This window comes from Bufo gargarizans, chromosome 11 (genome assembly GCF_014858855.1).
Source record: "Bufo gargarizans isolate SCDJY-AF-19 chromosome 11, ASM1485885v1, whole genome shotgun sequence".
Classification (NCBI taxonomy): Eukaryota; Metazoa; Chordata; class Amphibia; order Anura; family Bufonidae; genus Bufo; species Bufo gargarizans.
The window spans coordinates 53741306-53763749 of NC_058090.1; the positions used below are offsets into that span (position 1 = coordinate 53741306).

Genomic DNA, 22444 nt, shown 5'->3' on the forward strand with positions numbered 1-22444 from the left:
TATCAAAGTCAGGGAATGAAGCTTGTGCTAATAAGACAACCATGGAAAACCTACATACTGTTCATTGGAGATGAAAAAAATAAAATAAAAATAATTGCTACCTTATTCCTGAAGACGGGTATTGTTACACACATAAAGTGGATGTTAAATATTTTAACATGATTTGTCGTGCAAAATCTTTATGTTGGAGATTCTTTTTTCGGATACAAAGTTCCAAACCCTCTGCATAGACATACTATAGATTTAGAACATAACATGCTGGATAACATGCATTCCTGCAGCCGCCACTAGAGGGAGCAAAGGAACCTATTGTATACACCTTACTCACTAAACTCAATAATAAGACTGTATGCAGTAAGCTCCCCCTTGTGAAAGCAGCAGGTAGCCATTATGTTATTTTTATGTCTTTACAGGGGATTTGGAGTTCTAAATCAGAAAAATGGAACTCTAACTTCTAGAAAGATATATTAAGACATTTTTTACCTAAAAGTGTCATGATGATAAAAAGTGGAGAATGCTTGTAATTATACAGAACGTACCCCAATCCATCAATCATAAGCATCTCCTCTTCTTTGCCCATTCTCACACTCAACAGTGAGCGTATCTGTCCCAGAGAGGCCAAAAGGTTTATAGTATCTTCCACAGAGGCTGCACTGATTGTGTAGGTTTTCCTCATGGCCTGTAACAACTCTCCAATGCTGTCGTATTGCCTGCGCAGGAGGCTGAACATTATACGCACAAGCTCAGGATCTTGAATGTGGTCCTCTTGAGCCCATCTCACCATAGTTTGTGAGATGAGTTCTTTAAGTGTGGCTGGAAGGAAGTAAAGAGAAAAAAGTAACCAAATATTTAAATCACCCCAAGTACATTCAGCAAGTTAAATGCCAACCCATGTGGGAAATGTAATAATAGCAACAGAGGCAAAACAATGTTCATGTCATGTGTATCCGTGCCTCTTTGGATACATTGCAATTTATTTGCCTTGGCAGCAGCTACCTGGCATTGGTTAGTAATTTTACATTTACTATTCACTAGTGTTTATTGCACACCAAAGTGCTTGGGTGCTCTGGCCGAACACATCGGGATGCTCGGGTACTCTACTGAGCACCCCAGTATAATGAAAGTCAATGGGAGAACCAGAGCATTTAACCAGGCACCCCCTGCTTTGAAGAGGGGAGGGTGCCTGGTTCATAGGAAAAGGTCATAAATTGATGGAAACACCACCGAAATGGTTCAGGAACAGCATGGGGAGGATGTCTGGATGCATCTTGGACTCCCAGGTCGCTGCCGGGAACGATGTTGTCCGAGTAGTACGTCACTTTTAGGGACTGACAATAATGCGCATCAAACCGAAGATAAAATAGATTTTAGAGGAAATCTTTTTAGGAAACATTCTTTCTGTTGAGAAAGTGCAATTTCTGCCAAAAATTACAAGCTAGAGGCACTCCGATACAACCTGTATATCACATAAAGTAGGGCCTCATTCACATTGTGGTACACTCATAAAGCCTATGCACTAAGTGAAAGGGCTGCCAAAAATTACAAGGAACCGGCACTTCAATACACCCCTTATTATACATAAAGGAGGGCATCATACACACTCTTGAAAAATTATTATTGATGGCTTGCTGGTGACCCTCAAAAACATTTGGAGCAAGGACCTGCTGATCTGACAATCTAAAACATTATGGGCGAGGGGCTGATGCCACTTTGGTGACTCTAGATAACCTGGGGCCGATCGCACATCCCCGTGACGGCGACGATGCATTCGGATGTCTGCCCTATCAACTTTCGATGTTATTTTCAGCGCAAACCATGGTGACCACGGGTAACGGTGAATCAGTGTTCGATTCCAGAGAAGGAGCCTGAGAAACGGCTATGTCTACCACATCCAAGCAAGGCAGCATGCAAGCAAATTACCCATTAGGAATAATTAGGCGAGGGCCTGCAGGTGAGCTGACCCTGTAAAATAATTTAGGTTTAGGCCTGCAGGTGAGCTGACCCTGTAAAACATTTTAGGTGCAGGCGTGCTGACCTTGTAAAAGAGTTTAGGTGCAGGCCTGCTGGTGAACTGACCCTCTAAAGGGTTGTAGGTGAGGACCTGCAGGTGAGCTGACCTTGTAAAACATTATATGGGAGGGCCTGCTGGTGAGCTGACCCTGTAAAAGATTTACGTCCCTTACTGCTGGCCTTCTTCATATTAAAGGTCATATATTGAAAGTCTTCCACACGTACAGTAGCTTAGGATTTGGAAGTGTATGTGCAAACTAATTTAAAAAGGTATTTGAGAAGTGGAAACGTCAAACAGGAGATATCCCGCAGGTAATGTCAATGCTGTCACCAGCGGCTAATGAAAAATTACAGGGAATGTCACAGGTATTTGGCACGAGGAAACGTTATACAGGAGAGGTACCACCGGTAATGTCACTGTCCGTAGCATCTACGCAAAAAAGTACACTGTAGGTCACAGATAAATTTTTGAAGCGCACACGTTACACTGCAGATGTGGCTCTGGTAATGTCACTGTCCGCAGCGGATACAGTCTATTGACAAAGTACACTGTATGTCACATATGTTTTATGGATGCGCACACTTTACACTGGAGATGTGGCGCAGTTAATGTCACTGTCCTCAGCGGACACCGTCTACGAAAAATGGACACTATGTCACAGATACATTTTTTTCAGTGCACACGTTACACTGCAGATGTGGCATTGGTCACTGTCAGAAGCGGACACGTCTATTGAAAAACTACACTGTATGTCACAGATATTTTTTGGATGCACACACTTTAGCTGCGCCACATCTCCTGTGTAAAGTGTGCGCATCTAAAAAATATCTGTGACATACAGTGTACTTTTTCCATAGACGGTGTCAGCTGCGGACATTGACATTAGCTGCACCACATCTCCTGTGTAATTTCACTTTCCGCAACGGACACCACCTACAGAAAAAGGACACTGGATGTCAAATATTTTTTGGATGCGCATACTTTACACTGGAGATGTGGCGCAGCTAATGTCGCTGTCTGCAGCAGCCTAACTATTGCACGCTATTTAGCGCAGGATGCGCTAAAAATAGATATTGTTGCCACACACAATAGTCCTTAGAAGGACTTTTGGGTCTGTAAAGTTTTAGCAATTTAGCGCAGGTTGCGCTAAAAATATAGATTGCTGCTGCCATACACAATAGTCCTTAAAAGGACTTTTGGGTCTCTGAAAAGTTTTGGTGGTAAAAATATTCTTAAATCACTCCCTACACTGTCTGTCCCTCCCTCAACACAGCCCTCCCTGACTAAGAATGAGCCGAACATGCATCATCAGGTGCTATATAGCACCCGATGACGCGTTCCGGCCAGCCAATCACTGTAATGCCAGCAGCCAACATGGCTACGGTATTACAATGAGAGCAGTACTTACCTGCATGTGCGGGGCGGAGACTCGAGCATTGCGCTCGAGCACATGCAGTATTTGGCTGAACACAGCCATGTGCTGAGCATCGAGATGCTTGAGCCGAACTGGTGTTTGGCCGAGCATGCTCGATTATCACTACTATTAACCAATATCCCCAAGTAGCTTAACCTCCTCAGGACCGCCGCACGCAGGATTGCGTCCTGGTGGCGGCCCTGTTGTTCCTCCTGCACGCACCGGCGCGTTATCTCGCGAGACGCGAGATTTTGAGCAGTGCGGGCCGGGGATCGTTACATCAGATGTTCGTCACCAGCCTGCCAGCCAATGATCAGCGCTGGCAGGTTGGTGACTTTGAAAAAATCGAATCAGAAGCCATTTAACACCTTATATTTATAAATATAAGGTGTTAAATGGCTTCTGTGCTCCTCTGCTGGTCCTTTTTGTCGGTTGGTTCCAGCAGAGGAGCACAGATCACTGTGAGTACACCAAACACTACACTTAGCCCCCAGATCACCCCTCATCACCCCAATTAACCCCTTGATCACCCCTGTCAATCACTAGTGAAAGGGAAAAAAGTGATCAGTGTAAACTGTCAGGGCATTTTTACGCATTTGGATTCCAAACTACTTCTCACGCTTTAGGGCCCCTAAAATGCCAGGGCAGTATAAATACCCCACATGTGACCCCATTTTGGAAAGAAGACACCCCAAGGTATTCCGTGAGGGGTATGGTTAGTTCATGTAAAATTTTATTTTTAGTTAAGTTAGTGGAATATGAGACTTTATTTTTTTATTTTATTTTTTTCTTACAATAATTTTCCGCTAACTTGTGACAAAACATAAAAATTTCCATGAACTCACTATGCCCATCAGCGAATACCTTAGGGTGTCTACTTTCCGAAATACGGTCATTTGTGGGGTGTTTCTACTGTCTGGGCATTGTAGAACCTCAGGAAACATGACAGGTGCTCAGAAAGTCAGAGCTGCTTCAAAATGCGGAAATTCACATTTTTGTACCATAGTTTGTAAACGCTATAACTTTTGCGCAAACCAATAAATATAGACTTATTGCATTTTTTTTTAATCAAAGACATGTAGAACAATAAATTTAGAGAAAAATTATATAGAAATGTAGTTTTATTTGAAAAATGTTACAACTGAAAGTGAAAAAATGTCATTTTTTACCAAATATTTCGTTCAATTTCGATTATTATCAAAAAAAGTAAAAATGTCAACAGCAATGAAATACCACCAAATGAAAGCTCTATTAGTGAGAAGAAAAGGAGGTAAAATTCATTTGGGTGGTAAGTTGTATGACCGAGCAATAAACCGTGAAAGTAGTGTAGTGCACAATTGTAAAAAGTGGTTGGGTCATTAAGGGGGTTTAAGCTAGGGGGGCTGAGGTGGTAAAGGGGTTATCACATCTTAGACAATGCGGGCATATCGCTAGAATATGCCTCCATTGTCTGATAGGTGCAGGTCCGCACCTACAAGAAGAACAGAGCCGGGGAGAGTTGTGGCTGGAGATCCGTCCACCACCAGGTGCAGCTCCCCGCCTCTCCCATTGAAATGAATGAGAGCGCACCGCGCATGTGCAGCCGCCGTTCCCATTCATTTCTATGGGGCTGACGGAAATAGCTGAGTCAACGCTCGGCTCTTTTCGGCGGCTCCATAGAAATTATTAGAGGGCGGCTGCGCATGTCCAGTGCGCCCTCCTTAAGTTTCTCCTTCTCCTTGTAGGTGCGTGTCCCAGAGGTAGGACCCGCACAAATCAGACAATAGGGGCATATCCTAGCGATATGCCCCCATTGTCTAAGATGTGATAACCCCTTTAAGTGTTTTAAGCAGAGATTAATTATTTAATATAGAATTGTAGAATTGTGTTTTCTCAGTTATTCATTTGCTTCTGAATAATAATTCATATAAGTAGTTTTTAATAGACTGATGACAATTATGATATATTTCTCCCTTACAAATCTGTTTCAAGCTGAAGACCAATCCCGTATGTAGTTAATAAACTGGCTCTATTACCATACTTCATATGATAAAGTGGTGTTATTATAAATTGTAGACTATGCCAACTGCCACTAGATGTCACTATCTAGCTTTTCACAATTCTTGGAGAATCAGCGATCTATACAACAAGTGCCAGTCCGGATGAAAGATGCTGATGAAGCATTATGTATATGGAGACTTGTACTTAGATGTGCTATGTGGGGTTGTCAGTGCTACGTTACTGATGACCTATCCCATTCCCAATACCTAACAGAATCTCTATAAGGGTGAATGGGAGAAGAGATCAAAAGATCCCAGGTTCTAGCCCTCTAAAGGGGGTTGAAAGTTATTATTATAGAAGTAAAGAAAAAGTTTAAAAAATAAAAACAGTTAAATATTAAAAGTTTAAATCACCCCCTTTCCCAAGTTTACATATAAAAATATATAAACAATAAAAAAATAAACATATCAGGTATCGACGTGTCAGAAAAGGTCTGAACTAATAAAATATATTTTTTTTATTTCCTGTGCGCTGAATGCCGTAACAGAAAAAAAATTAAAAACACACGATTCACAATTTTTTTGTCACCTTTTCTCGCCCAAAAATGTAATAAATGATCAAAAAGTTATACCACAAAAATGGTACCAATAAAAACTACAGTTCATCCCACAAAAAAAAGCCCGCATACAGCTTTGTGGACGGAAATCAAAAAAAGTTATGGCCATCAGAAAATTAAGATTTTTTTTAAAGGGTATTTTTATTTTTTATTTTATTTTTATAGTAGTAAAACAAATAGGGATGAGCGAACCGTACCGAATTTTGGGGTGTCCGTGACACGGACCCGAACCCGAACATTTTCGTAAAAGTCTGGGTTTGGGTTCGGTGTTCGTCGCTTTCTTGGCGCTTTTTGAAAGGCTGCAAAGCAGCCAATCAACAAGCGTCATACTACTTGCCCCAAGAGGCCATCACAGCCATGCCTACTATTGGCATGGCTGTGATTGGCCAGTGCAGCATGCAGCAGCCTCTATTTAAACTGGAGTCACGTAGCGCCGCATATCACTCTGCTCTGAACAGTGTAGGGAGAGGTTGCAGCTGCGACTGTTAGGGCGAGATTAGGCAGTGATTAACTCCTCCAAAACACTTAAGTCAGTGATCGATCTACAGCTGTGGATCATTGAACTACTGCTATTCAATTGCTCACTGTTTTTAGGCTGCCCAGAGCGTTTTTCAGTCATTTTTTTCTGGGGTGATCGGCGGCCATCTTGTGTCTTGTGGTGCGCCAGCACAAGCTGCCACCAAGTACATTTAACCATCAATAGTGTGTTGTTTTTTTGGCTATATCCTACATCAGGGGCAAGCTGTCACCAAGTGCATTTAACCATCAATAGTGTGGTTATTTTTTGGCTATATCCTACATCAGGGGCAAGCTGTCACCAAGTGCATTTAACCATCAATAGTGTGGTTATTTTTGGCTATATCCTACATCAGGGGCAAGCTGTCACCAAGTGCATTTAACCATCAATAGTGTGGTTATTTTTTGGCTATATTCTACATCAGGGGCAAGCTGTCACCAAGTGCATTTAACCATCAATAGTGTGGTTATTTTTTGGCTATATCCTACATCAGGGGCTTGGCTGTGCTTGCTATTTTATTGAGGGGTGAAATACAATTGCCAAAATAGCAGTACCCTAAATCTGGTGTTTCAGCTGTGGCCAGCCAATTGTAATACTGTCTGCTGTCTGGCAAAGGATATATTTTTGTTCAGGGTTGAAATACAATTCCCAACTTAGCAATTTCCTAAATTAGTGGTTTCTTCTGTATCAGGGCTACTTTAAATCTATTCATTAAACGGGTATATTAGATTCAAGGTGCTGATAGGGTCATTCTCAATAACTTCACACACACGCTACTGTGCAATTCCAAGTCTAATTCTGTCTGTAAACGTATACCTGTCACCCAGCGCCTAAATAATAGGCCTCAAATTTATATTCATCTAAATCTGTGGTTATTGCTGTGGCTGGTCAAGTTATTTAGTGTCCGTCAAAGCACAGTTTTGTTCTGGGTTGAAATACAATTCCCAACTTAGCAATTCTCTAAATTAGTGGTTTCTGCTGTATCAGGTCTACTTTAAATCTATCCCTAAAAGGGTATATTAGATTCAAGGTGCTGATAGGGTCATTCTCAATAACTTCACACACCCGCTACTGTGCATTTCCAAGTCTAATTCTGTCTGTAAACCTATACCTGTCACCCAGCGCCTAAATAATAGGCCTCAAATTTATATTCAGCTAAATCTGTTGTTACTGCTGTGCCTTTATTAGTGTAATACGGTACCTAAATAGATAGCCAGATAGTGTTAGGTGTCTGTAAAAAAAGGCCTGAATTTGAATTCAATACATTGGGCCAAATAATATTTTTGTTATTGTGGTGAACGGTAACAATGAGGAAAACATCTAGTAAGGGACGCGGACGCGGACATGGTCGTGGTGGTGGTGGTGTTAGTGGACCCTCTGGTGCTGGGAGAGGACGTGGCCGTTCTGCCACAGCCACACGTCCTAGTGTACCAACTACCTCAGGTCCCAGTAGCTGCCATAATTTACAGCGATATTTGGTGGGGCCCAATGCCGTTCTAAGGATGGTAAGGCCTGAGCAGGTACAGGCATTAGTCAATTGGGTGGCCGACAGTGGATCCAGCACGTTCACATTATCTCCCACCCAGTCTTCTGCAGAAAGCGCACAGATGGCGCCTGAAAACCAAGCCCATCAGTCTGTCACATCACCCCCATGCATACCAGGAAAACTGTCTGAGCCTCAAGTTATGCAGCAGTCTCCTATGCTGTTTGAAGACTCCGCTGGCAGGGTTTCCCAAGGGCATCCACCTAGCCCTTCCCCAGCGGTGGAAGACATAGAATGCACTGACGCACAACCACTTATGTTTCCTGATGATGAGGACATGGGAATACCACCTCAGCACGTCTCTGATGATGACGAAACACAGGTGCCAACTGCTGCGTCTTTCTGCAGTGTGCAGACTGAACAGGAGGTCAGGGATCAAGACTGGGTGGAAGACGATGCAGGGGACGATGAGGTCCTAGACCCCACATGGAATGAAGGTCGTGCCACTGACTTTCACAGTTCGGAGGAAGAGGCAGTGGTGAGACCGAGCCAACAGCGTAGCAAAAGAGGGAACAGTGGGCAAAAGCAGAGCACCCGCCGCCAAGAGACTCCGCCTGCTACTGACCGCCGCCATCTGGGACCGAGCACCCCAAAGGCAGCTTCAAGGAGTTCCCTGGCATGGCACTTCTTCAAACAATGTGCTGACGACAAGACCCGAGTGGTTTGCACGCTGTGCCATCAGAGCCTGAAGCGAAGCATGAACTGCAGTGGAGTAAACACCTTAAAAACAAGGAAGTCACTCAGGCTCCCCCTGCTACCTCTTCTGCTGCTGCCGCCTCGGCCTCTTCCTCCGCCTCTGGAGGAACGTTGGCACCTGCCGCCCAGCAAACAGAGGATGTACCACCAACACCACCACCTCCGTCACCAAGCATCTCAACCATGTCACACGGCAGCGTTCAGCTCTCCATCTCACAAACATTTGAGAGAAAGCGTAAATTCCCACCTAGCCACCCTCGATCCCTGGCCCTGAATGCCAGCATTTCTAAACTACTGGCCTATGAAATGCTGTCATTTAGGCTGGTGGACACAGACAGCTTCAAACAGCTCATGTAGCTTGTTGTCCCACAGTATGTTGTTCCCAGCCGGCACTACTTCTCCAAGAGAGCCGTGCCTTCCCTGCACAACCAAGTATCCGATAAAATCAAGTGTGCACTGCGCAACGCCATCTGTGGCAAGGTCCACCTAACCACAGATACGTGGACCAGTAAGCACGGCCAGGGACGCTATATCTCCCTAACTGCACACTGGGTAAATGTAGTGGCGGCTGGGCCCCAGGCGGAGAGCTGTTTGGCGCACGTCCTTCCGCCGCCAAGGATCGCAGGGCAACATTCTTTGCCTCCTGTTGCCTCCTCCTCCTACTCGGCTTCCTCCTCCTCTTCTTCCACCTGCTCATCCAGTCAGCCACACACCTTCACCACCAACTTCAGCACAGCCCGGGGTAAACGTCAGCAGGCCATTCTGAAACTCATATGTTTGGGGGCAGGCCCCACACCGCACAGGAGTTGTGGCGGGGTATAGAACAACAGACCGACGAGTGGTTGCTGCCGGTGAGCCTCAAGCCCGGCCTGGTGGTGTGCGATAATGGGCGAAATCTCGTTGCAGCTCTGGGACTAGCTGGTTTGACGCACATCCCTTGCTTGGCGCATGTGCTGAATTTGGTGGTGCAGAAGTTCATTCACAACTACCCAGAAATGTCAGAGCTGCTGCATAAAGTGCATCCTGCCGCTGCTCGCCTGTCTGCGCTACAGCGAAACTTCGGCCTTCCCGCTCACCGCCTCATATGTGATGTGTCAACCAGGTGGAACTCCACCTTGCACATGCTGGACAGACTGTGCGAGCAGCAGCAGGCCATAGTGGAGTTTCAGCTGCAGCACGCATGGGTCAGTCGCACTGCGAAACAGCACCACTTCACCACCAATGACTGGGCCTCCATGCGAGACCTGTGTGCCCTGTTGCGCTGTTTCGAGTACTCCACCAACATGGCCAGTGGCGATGACGCCGTTATCAGCGTTACAATACCACTTCTATGTCTCCTTGAGAAAACACTTAGGGCGATGATGGAAGAGGAGGTGGCCCAGGAGGAGGAGGAGGAGGAGGAGGAGGAGGAGGAAGAGGGGTCATTTTTAGCACTTTCAGGCCAGTCTCTTCGAAGTGACTCAGAGGGAGTTTTTTTGCAACAGCAGAGGCCAGGTACAAATGTGGCCATCCAGGGCCACTACTGGAGGATGAGGAGGACGAGGATGAGGAGGAGGTGGAGGAGGATGAGGATGAAGCATGGTCAGAGCGGGGTGGCACCCAACGCAGCTCGGGTCCATCACTGGTGCGTGGCTGGGGGGAAAGGCAGGACGATGACGATACGCCTCCCACAGAGGACAGCTTGTCCTTACCTCTGGGCAGCCTGCTACACATGAGTGACTACATGCTGCAGTGCCTGCGCAATGACAGCAGAGTTGCCCACATTTTAACGTGTGCAGACTACTGGGTTGCCACCCTGCTGGATCAACGGTACAAAGACAATGTGCCCACCTTACTTCCTGCACTGGAGCGTGATAGGAAGATGCGCGAGTACAAGCGCACGTTGGTAGACGCGCTACTGAGAGCATTCCCAAATGTCACAGGGGAACAAGTGGAAGGCGAAGGCAGAGGAGGAGCAAGAGGTCGCCAAGGCAGCTGTGTCACGGCCAGCTCCTCTGAGGGCAGGGTTAGCATGGCAGAGATGTGGAAAAGTTTTGTCAACACGCCACAGCTAACTGCACCACCACCTGATACGCAACGTGTTAGCAGGAGGCAACATTTCACTAACATGGTGGAACAGTACGTGTGCACACCCCTCCACGTACTGACTGATGGTTCGGCCCCATTCAACTTCTGGGTCTCTAAATTGTCCACGTGGCCAGAGCTAGCCGTTTATGCCTTGGAGGTGCTGGCCTGCCCGGCAGCCAGCGTTTTGTCTGAACGTGTATTCAGCACGGCAGGGGGCGTCATTACAGACAAACGCAGCCGCCTGTCTACAGCCAATGTGGACAAGCTGACGTTCATAAAAATGAACCAGGCATGGATCCCACAGGACCTGTCCATCCCTTGTGCAGATTAGACAATAACTACCTCCCCTTAACCATATATTATTGTACTCCAGGGCACTTCCTCATTCAATCCTATTTTTATTTTCATTTTACCATTATATTGCGGGGCAACCCAAAGTTGAATAAATATATGACAATGGACTGTTACAGTGGTGGGTGACGTGAAGCATGATTCTCTGCTATGACATGAAGACTGATTCTCTGCTAACATGAAGTCAGATTCTCCGTTATGGGACCTCTCTCCTCTGCCTGGGTGTCGGGGCCTAAAAATATGACAATGGACTGTTCCAGTGGTGGGTGACGTGAAGCCTGATTCTCTGCTATGACATGAAGACTGATTCTCTGCTGACATGAAGCCAGATTCTCTGTTACGGGGCCTCTCTCCTCTGCCTGGGTGCCTGGGCCTAAATATCTGACAATGGACTGTTCCAGTGTTGGGTGACGTGAAGCATGATTCTCTGCTATGATATGAAGACTGATTCTCTGTTGACATGAAGCCAGATTCTCTGTTATGGGACCTCTCTCATCTGCCTGGGTGCCTGGGCCTAAATATATGACAATGGACTGTTCCAGTGTTGGGTGACGTGAAGCATGATTCTCTGCTATGACATGAAGACTGATTCTCTGCTGACATGAAGCCATATTCTCTGTTACGGGACCTCTCTCCTCTGCCTGGGTGCCGGGGCCTAAATATCTGACAATGGACTGTTCCAGTGGTGGGTGACGTGAAGCCAGATTCTCTGCTATGGGACCTCTCTCCAATTGATATTGGTTAATTTTTATTTATTTTTATTTTTATTCATTTCCCTATCCACATTTGTTTGCAGTGAATTTACCTACATGTTGCTGCCTTTTGCAGCCCTCTAGCCCTTTCCTGGGCTGTTTTACAGCCTTTTTAGTGTCTAAAAGTTCGGGTCTCCATTGACTTCAATGGGGTTCGGGTTCGGGACGAAGTTTGGGTCGGGTTCGAATCCCGAACTCGAACATTTCCGGGAAGTTCGGCCGAACCTCTCGAACCTGAACATCCAGGTGTTCGCTCAACTCTAAAAACAAAAAAAACAACTATACAAGTTAGGGATCGTTATATTCATATTGAACAGCAGAATAAGGACGTCATGTCTTTTTCAGAGCACAATGAACGCCGTGATGTCAAAACCCCAAAACCTTGGCGGAATTGTGTTTTTTATATTTTTTTTATTTAATCCCACAAAGAATTATTTTTTTCCCGTTTTCCAATAACAGACCTGATAATTTAAAAGGTGCCCTTAAAAATACAACTTATCCAGCAAAAAAAAAAGCCCTTATATGTCTGTATAAACAGAAAATTAAAAAAGTTATGGGTATTGGAACATGGATCTGGTACTTGAGGGGTTAATATATGCAAATGAGACTCTTTGGGCAACGGGGGCATTGCCATTACTCCTATAGACTCAGCTCTCTCTGCAACTGCAGCGCCCTCTGTACTTTGACAGGGCAAGATGTGATGACATTTACACTTCCTGGGTCTGTCAAAGTGCAGAAGACGTGGCAGATGCAGAGAGAGCAGAGCCTCTAGGTCAGGGCTGGCCAACCTGCGGCTCTCCAGCTGTTGTAAAACTACAATTTCCACCATTCCCTGCTGTAGGCTGATAGCTGTAGGCTGTCTGGGCATGCTGGGAGTTGTAGTTTTGCAACAGCTGGAAAGCCACAGGTTGGCCATCCCTGCTCTAGGTGTAATGACAAAGCCCCCGTCGCTCCTAGTGGCTCATTTGCTTATATTGAAATACCATTTTTCTCAGCAATGCGGGCACATATGAAAATGGGACCAACACAGATGTCTTCAGCTGCCAAATGTACATGTAACAGGTCAGCCGGTGTCATAGGGACAAATCTGCTGACAGATGCCCACTAATAAACTATAACAAATATGAACATTTCTATTTTTTTTAAGTCCTTTTAATATTTTTTTTTTAATAAAAAACTGGCTATATGAAAATCCAAAAGCAATAATGATTCTTTCTACCAAATCAGTTGTCAAGCATAAGAATAATATTACTACTGTGTATATCTGGAAATCACTGCAGGTGGCAAGTTCAAGTGTCTGGTTGCAAAGAGTATTTGGAAGATAGATGACTTTTCCATGTGTCCATCAAGCTAAAAATTTGTGATGGTGATAAGGATTTACAACTGCCTACAGAAACTTCAGAAGTATCAATATCCAGTAGCATTTTGCTTACAGCAGCACAAACACTCCAGTAAGAAATGACTATGAGCATTTTAATTATGTGTCCAGACATATAAGTGGTGCACCAAAGGAATCCAAGTCATCTCAGTGTGCAGATGCTTTGGGGGTACCGACAGGTGGTACCATCCTCTCCTCAACTATAAACAAGCAGGCATTTTTTTCCACACTGAATGTCTAACGTTATTGAAATCTGATGCCTCTGACTGCTCTTAAATTTAGTCCTGGAAGCTGACTCCAGACCACGATCTGGGAAGGTCTCTTAGGGGAGGCTTTCTGTCACTCTAATAAGAGCCTACCATTTTATTTTTAGTTTACCATCAGATATTAGCAGAGACTGTAAAGGATTAGCTTCTTGCATCAGATGTCTCCTAAACCTGTCCAATCCAGGGACGTGGCGTCCATAATCTCTGGCATTAGGAGATGTTATGTTAATGGGCTTAAAGCACCTCAACACCTTTCATCCCATCAACTCATTCGCCTTACTATGTAATATACTATTAAGCTTCATATTTTTAAAAACTAGCTTTTTGTCAAGCTACCCTTTGTTACAGTGAATGTGTCATAAAAAATTATCTTTTGTTTTAATCAAGTTTTTATGTTAAGCTTATTAAGAAATGTTGCCATTATTTTTTCCATACCACTATCTACGGTATATTTTTAAACAAAAAGTCCTAAAATCCTGCAGTTTTCACACTAGCCACTGAGCCTAATAACGTGCCTACACTTCCTGTTATATAGAGTTTATGTTTCAGCAATCACCTCATTATCACAGGCAGGATTACAATGAAAGATAACACCCATATATAGATAAAACAGGAGTCACGATTCATGACTGGTGACAACTATTATACCTGCTCCCTGCACAGGTCACACAGCATGTCTCCCACAGAAGTCAAAGAACATCTCCTGTCCACTGTTACATAGTTACATAGTTAATACGGTTGAAAAAAGACATAAGTCCATCAAGTTCAACCAAGGGATAGGTGGGGACGCAAATCCCAGAAGGAAGTTAGACCCAGATTTCTACACGTTTTCATAAGCATTAATATGGTTTACTTTTAAAAAAAAATCGTCTAAACCCTTTTTAAAACTGTCCACTGTTCCTGCTGTGACCACGTCCTGAGAAAGTCTATTCCACAGATTCACAGTTCTTACAGTAAAAAAGCTTTGACGCTTCTGGAGACTGAACTTTTTCTTCTCCAGTCGGAGGCAGTGCCCCTTGTCTTTTGAGCGCATTTTACATGGAACAGCTTTTTACTGTATTTTTTGTATGGCCCATTTATATATTTGTATAGGCTAATCATGTGCCCCCTTAGACGTCTCTTATCATGGCTAAATAAATGCAATTATTTTAATCTTTCTTCATAACTAAGACCCTCCATGCCCCTTATCAGTTTAGTCGCTCTCCTCTGTACTTTTTCCAGCTCCAGTGCACCCTTTCTATGGACTGGTGCCCAGAACTGAACTGCATATTCCAGATGAGGTCACACCAACACTTTGTAAAGTGGTAATATTACATCCCTGCCCCACGAGTCCATGCCTCGTCTAATACATGACAGTATCCTGGTGGCCTTAGAAGCAGCTGATTGACGTTGTATGATGAAATTTAATCTACCATCTACAAGGACACCTAAATCCTCTCTATAAGTGACTCTCCCAGTGTTACATCCCCTAGGACACATGAAGCACAGAGATTATTACTACCAAGATGCATAACTTTACATTTGTCCACATTGAACTTCATTTGCCATGTTGATGCCCAATCACTCAGAGTGTTCAAGTCAGCTTGTAGTTTATGGACGTCTAATCCCCTCCTCAATATCATTAAAAAATACATTAAATAATAGAGGGCCCAGCACTGAACCTTGGGGTACACACTTATAACCCGGGACCATTCTGAATAGGAAGCATTGACCACAACTCTCTGGACACGGTCCTTCAGCCAGTTTTCAATCTAATTACAAACTATATTTTCCAAGCCTATAGACCTTACTTTATCTATTAAGCGTCTATGAGGGACAGTATCAAAAGCCTTTGCAAAATCCAGAAACACTACATCCACAGCCGCCCCTCTGTCCAGGCTTCTACTCACCTCCTCATAAAAAAAAATCAGGTTAGTCTGACAACTTCTGTCCTTGGTAAACCCATGTTGGTTATCACTTATAATATTATTTACAGTCACATACTCCTGTATATAGTCCCTTAAAAGTCCTTCAAACATTTTTCCCACAACAGAAGTTAAACTAACTGTGTCTATAATTACCTGTGGAGGACCTTGATCCTTTTTTTTAATATGGGCAACGCATTTGCCTTGTGCCATGACTGAACTGAGCTCTTTAAGCACTCTTGGGTGTAATCCATCTGGACCCGGAGCCTTGTTCACATTTACCTTATTTAACTTATCTTGGACAATATCTACAGTTAGCCAAGTGAGATTTTACTGGATGTACTAACAGCCCCAGCACCACAGATATCAGCTCCTTTCTCTTCTTTTGTATATACAGAGCTAAAAAAAAACATTTAGTAACTTTGCATTTTCCTTATCTTCAGTGACTACCCCCGCCCTTTACCATTATTTAGGAGACCTACCTGCTCAGACCTATTTTTTTTAGCATTTATATATTTAAAGAATTTTTGGGGTTTTGTTTTGCTCTCTTTTGCTACCTGCTGTTCATTTTGTATTTTTGCTTATTTTATCTAGTTTTTACAGATTTTATTAGGCCCGTTGTAATTTTCAAACGCTACAGCTGACCCCTCAGATTTGTATTTTTTAAATGCTCTCTTTTTGTCTTTTATTGCCCTTTTTACAGTAGCTGTTAGCCATGGAGGGGTTTAATTTTAGCAGTTTATACTTGTTACCTAAAGGGATACATTTTTTAGTGCAATTACTCAATGTGGATTTAAAGCTCTCCCATTTATCCTCAGTATTATTTTGTGACAGTAGTTGCACCCAGTCTATGCCCTGAAATGCTGCCCTCAATCCAGGGAAATTAGCCTTTTTAAAATTCATAGTCTTTGCTCTGCCTGACAAGAGTTTGCTTTTTATAGTTTAGGGGGAAAATAATTATATTGTGGTCACTATTACCTAGTGTTTCTCGAACAGTAACATTACCAACAAACTCTGCCTCATTAGAAATTACCAGATCCAACAGAGCATCGCCCCTAGTGGGAGCTTCTACAAACTGGCCCATAAAGTGGTCCTGCAGGAATTGAGGAATTTTTTTCCCATTTGTGATTGAGGCAGAACCATGACCCCAGTCATGTCTGGGAAGTTAAAATCTCCCATTATGACCACTGTACCAGCTTGTGCAGCCCGCTCTATTTGGTTATACAGTTGCGTTTCTATCTCTTCTGTGATGTTAGGGGTCTATTACACCAAGTATTATTTTTTTCAGCGTTTATATCACTTTGAACTTCCACCCATAAGGTTTCCACATCCTCACCCACAATTGCCTCTTTCACACTTGTCTTCAGATCACTCCTCACATACGGGCACACACCACCGCCTTTTCTATTGACCCTGTCTTTCCTAAATAGTGTAAAACCCTCAATATTAACAGCCCAGTCATGTGAAGAGTCCAACCATGTCTCAGCCAAACCAACTACATCTATGTGTTCTTCTAGTACCATAGCCTCCAGCTCCACCTTTTTTCTAGCTAGACTTCTGGCATTTGTGAAAATACATTTTAAATTACTATTACTTGTAAAGTGAATATCCGTTTTTTTTTGGTTACCTTGGTTAATTTTTGTATGTAACAGGTTCTTGTTACCAGCAGTTCTATTTTTCATAAATGTATACTTATGCCCAGTCTTCTCGCTAACCCCACCCCCCACTAAATCCCCAGTGTCCCCTCCTATATCCCACTCTATCTACATCATCTACCCCCTTATTAATATGACCCCCCAGCCTCCCCAAGATCTAACCATTTTTCCCCCAGGGCAGTTGCACCCTCCCCATTAAGGTGCAGCCCATCCCTACTGTAAAGCCTGTAATCGACCGAGAAGTTGGCCTAGTTCTCCATGAACCCAAACCCTTCCTTCCTGCACCAGTTTCTGAGCCACTTATCTAACTCCCTAAGATCCTGTTATCTTTCTGGTGACGCTCGTGGCACTGGTAGCATTTCGGAAAACACTACCTTGGAGGTGATGGATTTGAGCTTCTCACCTAGTTCCCTAAATGACTTTGTCATTAGTGTCAATGTGTACCATGACCGCCGGGTCTTCCCCAGCCCCACCCAGCAATTTGTTAATCCGATCTGCACTATGCCGAACCTGAGCACCCGGCAGACAACACACTGTTCGGCATTCACGGTCTCAGCGACAGATGACCCTGTTTGTCCTCCTAATAATAGAGTCCCCTACCACCAGCATCTGCCTCACCTTTGCTGCACTCCTTTTCCCATCCTTCCTGCAGCAGTCATCCTCCTGGTTGCTATAAGAAACGCCCTGCTGCAGTGTTGCTGGCCCTGGGGTTTCTTGCCCAATAGCAGCCAAACAGGCATATTTACTAGGGTGTGCCAGCTCAGGACTAGCCTCCCTGGCACTTTTCCCTTTACCCCTACCATTGTGCCTGTAATTAATGGGACTGCTGTAGAGTATCTCTGTAAATACTCTTAACAGGCACAATGTCTGCCCCTGTAATCATGTATATATAAAAAAAAAAAAGTACAATCAGAAAAGAAAAACAGATTAAAAAATATATATATTCCCTTTATGCTGCAAAGTTTTCCTTTATTTACAACTTACTAGGCGATTTCTCCTCCACTTCTGCTGGATCCTGCTCTTCAGTCTTTGGCCGCCCTTTGATCTTGCACACAAGTGATCGAAGACGACCTGTCCATGATGCATCATCCTCTTCCTCTTCTTCCTCTTCGAGTGGAATGCCTTTATTTCAAATAAAATATTACATTAGACAATGCAAAAATAAAGCAAAAAGCCAATAAGTTTAAGAGCTCTCAATAAAGTAAGGGTACTTTCACACTTGCATTGTTGGATTCCAGCAGGCAGTCCAGTCGCCGGATCCAACAATCTGTATGCAAACAGATACCATTTGTAGATGGACCCAGATGTGGATCGTCTCACAAATGCATTGCAATGCCGGATCCGTCTCTTTAGTTGTCAATTGGGAAAAACGGATCCGGTATTAATCTTTTTCACATTTTTAAAGGTCTGCGCATGCCAGGTCTGTTTTTTCAGAACACTTGAGGCCGAATCCGGCATTAATGCATTTCGATGGAAAATAATGCAAGCGATCTGGAATTATAGACAGAGAAAATACTGCAGAATGCTGCAGTATTTTCTCTGTCCAAAAACCGTACAGTGACTGAACTGAAGACATCCTAATGCATACTTAACGGATTGCTCTCCATTCAGAATGCATTAGGATAAAACTGATCAGTTTTCTTTCCGGTATTAAGCCCCTAGGACGGAACTCAATACCGGAAAAGTTTAACGCAACTGTGAAAGTACCCTAAGCCTTCACTTAGATATGCCACCACCTACTGATTTGTGGGGGTTTGACTGCTGAGACTCACTCTGATCTTTAGGGTACATTCAGACGACCGAATGTGTTTTGTTGTGCGCAAAACACAGATACAGGCTGTGTGCGTTCTGCATTTTGCGGACCGCACATGGTCGGCCCTATGATAGAACTGCCTATTTTTGTCCATAATTGCAGACAAGAATAGGACATGCTCTATATATATTTTTTGTGGTGCCACGGAACTGATCTACAGATGCGGACCCATTGACATGAATGTATCTGCACCCGTTCTGCAAAATTGCGGTCATGTAAATGAGCCCTTAGAATGATTTTGCTTTCTTCACAGATTTCTCCTGTACTGCAGCGTTTCTGGTAAACCAACCAGAACACAGGCCCAATCACATCAGGCTGGACGCATCAAGCAGAAAATTATGGCATCAAATTCCAAGATGGGAATATCCCATAAAGGCTATGTACCCCTTTGCAATCACATTATTTTTTGTTGGGCCAATGCATCTAAAATGAAAAATTAAGGAATGTAGCAATAGCTTTTCTATGTGTATTGTGTCTTCAATGTAACAAACAATCCCTGTATTGTCTGATCCTGCGGTCATTCTTTCTGCAATCAGAGGGAAGAAAGTATGACTGTAGCATAAGATTACAAAGAGTTTGAGAGTTTGTTTGAGGTCTGTTACGAAGGAGATGCATAAGTCTGCATAGAGTTGTAGACCCAATGATAGTAACTGTTTAATTATTGCCTATTGCACAATTACATATTTTTTCATTTTAGATGCATTAGGACACATACAAATGTTTGTAATGGTGTTCTAAGCATAGTCAGTTTTAGCCATAACCTTTTAGAGTTCCAGAAAGTACTTGTGCATCATTATTTGTCTTGTCTAAACAATCCATGCCATACAGAAATGCCAGTGGGATTGCATGGGCACAGCTTCCGCAGTGGGAGCCTAGCAGTTGGGCTCCTGCTGCCATGGCAAGGATCGAGAAACCTCTGACTTTGGCTGTCTAAACTATGAATCAATAGAGACTGTGGCATCTAAACCTGACAGAAGGAGTCTGCTACAATACCATTACACATGCACCAATATATCCAATACCTCCATAGAGTGACAAATGTATTTATCCATTTCCAAGAAGAGCAATAGAGGTCTGATTGGACTAAACTGTGAAGTATTGGAAATATACGTATATTCCCGAAACCAATATGTCAGGAGAGCTAAGCAATCCAGCAGGTACACAGTGCAGGACACCACAGACGCTGAGAATATCAGGATGCTTACATGCAATATGCGGGATTGTTGAAAAAGACCCAGATGCAACCAGTGGCCGAAATGTTGACATTAATCTATATGACATTGTTAGATTAATAAAGAGGGAACATTAAACGTGGACGCTGTGGCTACATCTGTTGTTCCATGTCAGCAGAGCCTATATGTCCTCTTCAAGAAACTAAGTGATTTACAAATAAAAAGTTTAGTGATCACGTCCCTAACAGTATATGGTGATAGACTATGGCACAATTGTTATCATAATATTGTTTCTGTACAGTATGGCCCATAGAGGAGTTTGGGTGATGTAGGGGTAAAGGGAACCTGACATATTGAGCATGCAGTACTGCAGTCCAGTCTTCAGAGATGCCGATGCTACAGAACAGCAGGGGCTGAACAGATTGATATAGTTTTATGGGAAAATATTCTGTAAAACTTGTATTTGTGTAAATCTCTGCTCTTTCTATTGCTCTAAATCCATGTGGGTCCTAACAGTGACTGCACATACGGAGATTGACTGACCACCTTCCCTGTGTGACTGCACATACGGAGATAGCTATCCATCATTGAGTAGGAACACCCACAGAACCCATAAGCACAGAAAGAGCATGGATTTAGTGCAATCAATTACAAGAAGTATATACAAAGCTCCCCCTGCTCATTAATATGCTGCCCACAGACTTAAGGTGCATTCACGCGACTGTAAGTGTTTTGCGGTCCGCAAAACACGGATACCGGCTGTGTGCGATCTGCATTTTGCGGACTGCACATGGCCAGCGCTATATAGTGAATGCCTATTCTTGTCTGCAACCACGGACAACAATAGGACATGCTCCATATTTTTTGCAGGGGCTGCGGTACGGAACAACGGATACGGACAGCACACGATGTACTGTCCGCATCTTTTGCAGCCCCATTGAAATAAATGGGTCCGCACCCATTCCGCAAAATTGCGGAATGTATGCGGATCCATTTATACGGTCGTGTGAATGCATCCCAAATTGCATTTTTTAAGTGGCGGGCTCCTTTAGGCTTGTACAGAGTGGTAAATATGGCCCTGTGCATGAAGCCGCTTTTCTCACCCTATACTTATATGGCTAGATAATTGCAATATAGCAACAAATGTATAATTCAAAAACAAAATTCTGGAAAGGTTAAAAGCCTTAAAGAATTTTCATTGTAGCAGACCCCCTATAAATCAGACTGGAAATGACTAATCAGAAGTTTCTGTTGTTAAAGGGGTTCTTTTAATCAAGCTTTCGTCTAAACTAGGTAGAATTATTACGTACACACATTATTATGAATTGCAATTTGTAACTTTTTTTGCAATCCAAATTTGTGGGTACATGAGGCAGCACGTATATATCCTATTTTATGCAGCCCAACAGATTTCTTCCAATGGGTGAAGCTGCAATTCTGGTTCACGTGCAGCAAAGATGCTTTGAAAAAGTGAAACCAAATCTGTTATCACCACAAGGTGGCATGACACCAATAAAAACAGCACAACCAAAAATGGGATCACAAAACATTTGCATTTTGCTGTAAAGTGATGTGAGGTTGAAGATTTTATCACCTCCGAGTCATTAGTGAACCAATAGCCCAGTTCTATGATATTCAGAGGATGTTGCATGTTGTGGATCCAGGAACCAAGTGCTTTTCTTATGTTTTAACTATTGAGCCGAATTTCAAGAATGCAATGAATTGGCATAACTGCATCTTCAGCAGCCTGCAGCTAAAGAGTTACATGCCACATGTGACTCCTGAGCCATAGGAACTAAAGAATCAATGCTATACACTATTGTAGTAGTTATAATTACCACAGTGTATAAGAAGGTCTTCGTGGAACTCATACAATTCATCCCGTATCTCTTCAGGGCAAGGACTGTCTTCATGTAGTTGGAAATTCAGAAGCATGTTAATCTTTTAACAGAAAGAAAACAGTGATTTTTATCTCCTAGAGATTGCTTGAAAAACTTCCATTCATCATCATATTACCTGTTCCTGGGGAGGAGAGCGGAACTCCCTTGTTTTCTTGGCCGTCAGGGCAGCAGACATGTTCAGTGCTTGCATCAATTCATTGTAGCGGAACTTCTGATTGTACTGAAGCTTCGACACATAGTTATCAGAGAAGGAGACAATGGACTCCACACGATGCTTCAGCTCACAGTCACAGAAGTAATGAAGTAGCTCACACATCTAGAAAAAAATAATAGAAATCAACATTCTGGTCAATAAAATATGTTTTTTTATGGGGCCCTTGTAAACCTTTATCTGATATTTATACAGAA

At 43.4% G+C, this 22444-nt stretch overlaps 1 protein-coding gene across 5 annotated transcripts in view; it reads right to left on the reverse strand.

Moving 5' to 3' along the window:
* RYR3 (ryanodine receptor 3) overlaps positions 1–22444 on the reverse strand; it is a 684284-nt gene that overhangs the window by 336822 nt on the left and 325018 nt on the right. For all 5 annotated transcript variants that reach the window (XM_044272379.1, XM_044272378.1, XM_044272377.1 and 2 more), the window contains exons 36-39: positions 22152–22352; positions 21974–22076; positions 18135–18272; positions 540–813 (exon numbers count right to left, since the gene is read on the reverse strand). In XM_044272379.1, coding sequence (XP_044128314.1) covers positions 540–813; positions 18135–18272; positions 21974–22076; positions 22152–22352 — 716 coding nt within the window. The remainder of the gene's footprint in view (positions 1–539; positions 814–18134; positions 18273–21973; positions 22077–22151; positions 22353–22444) is intronic.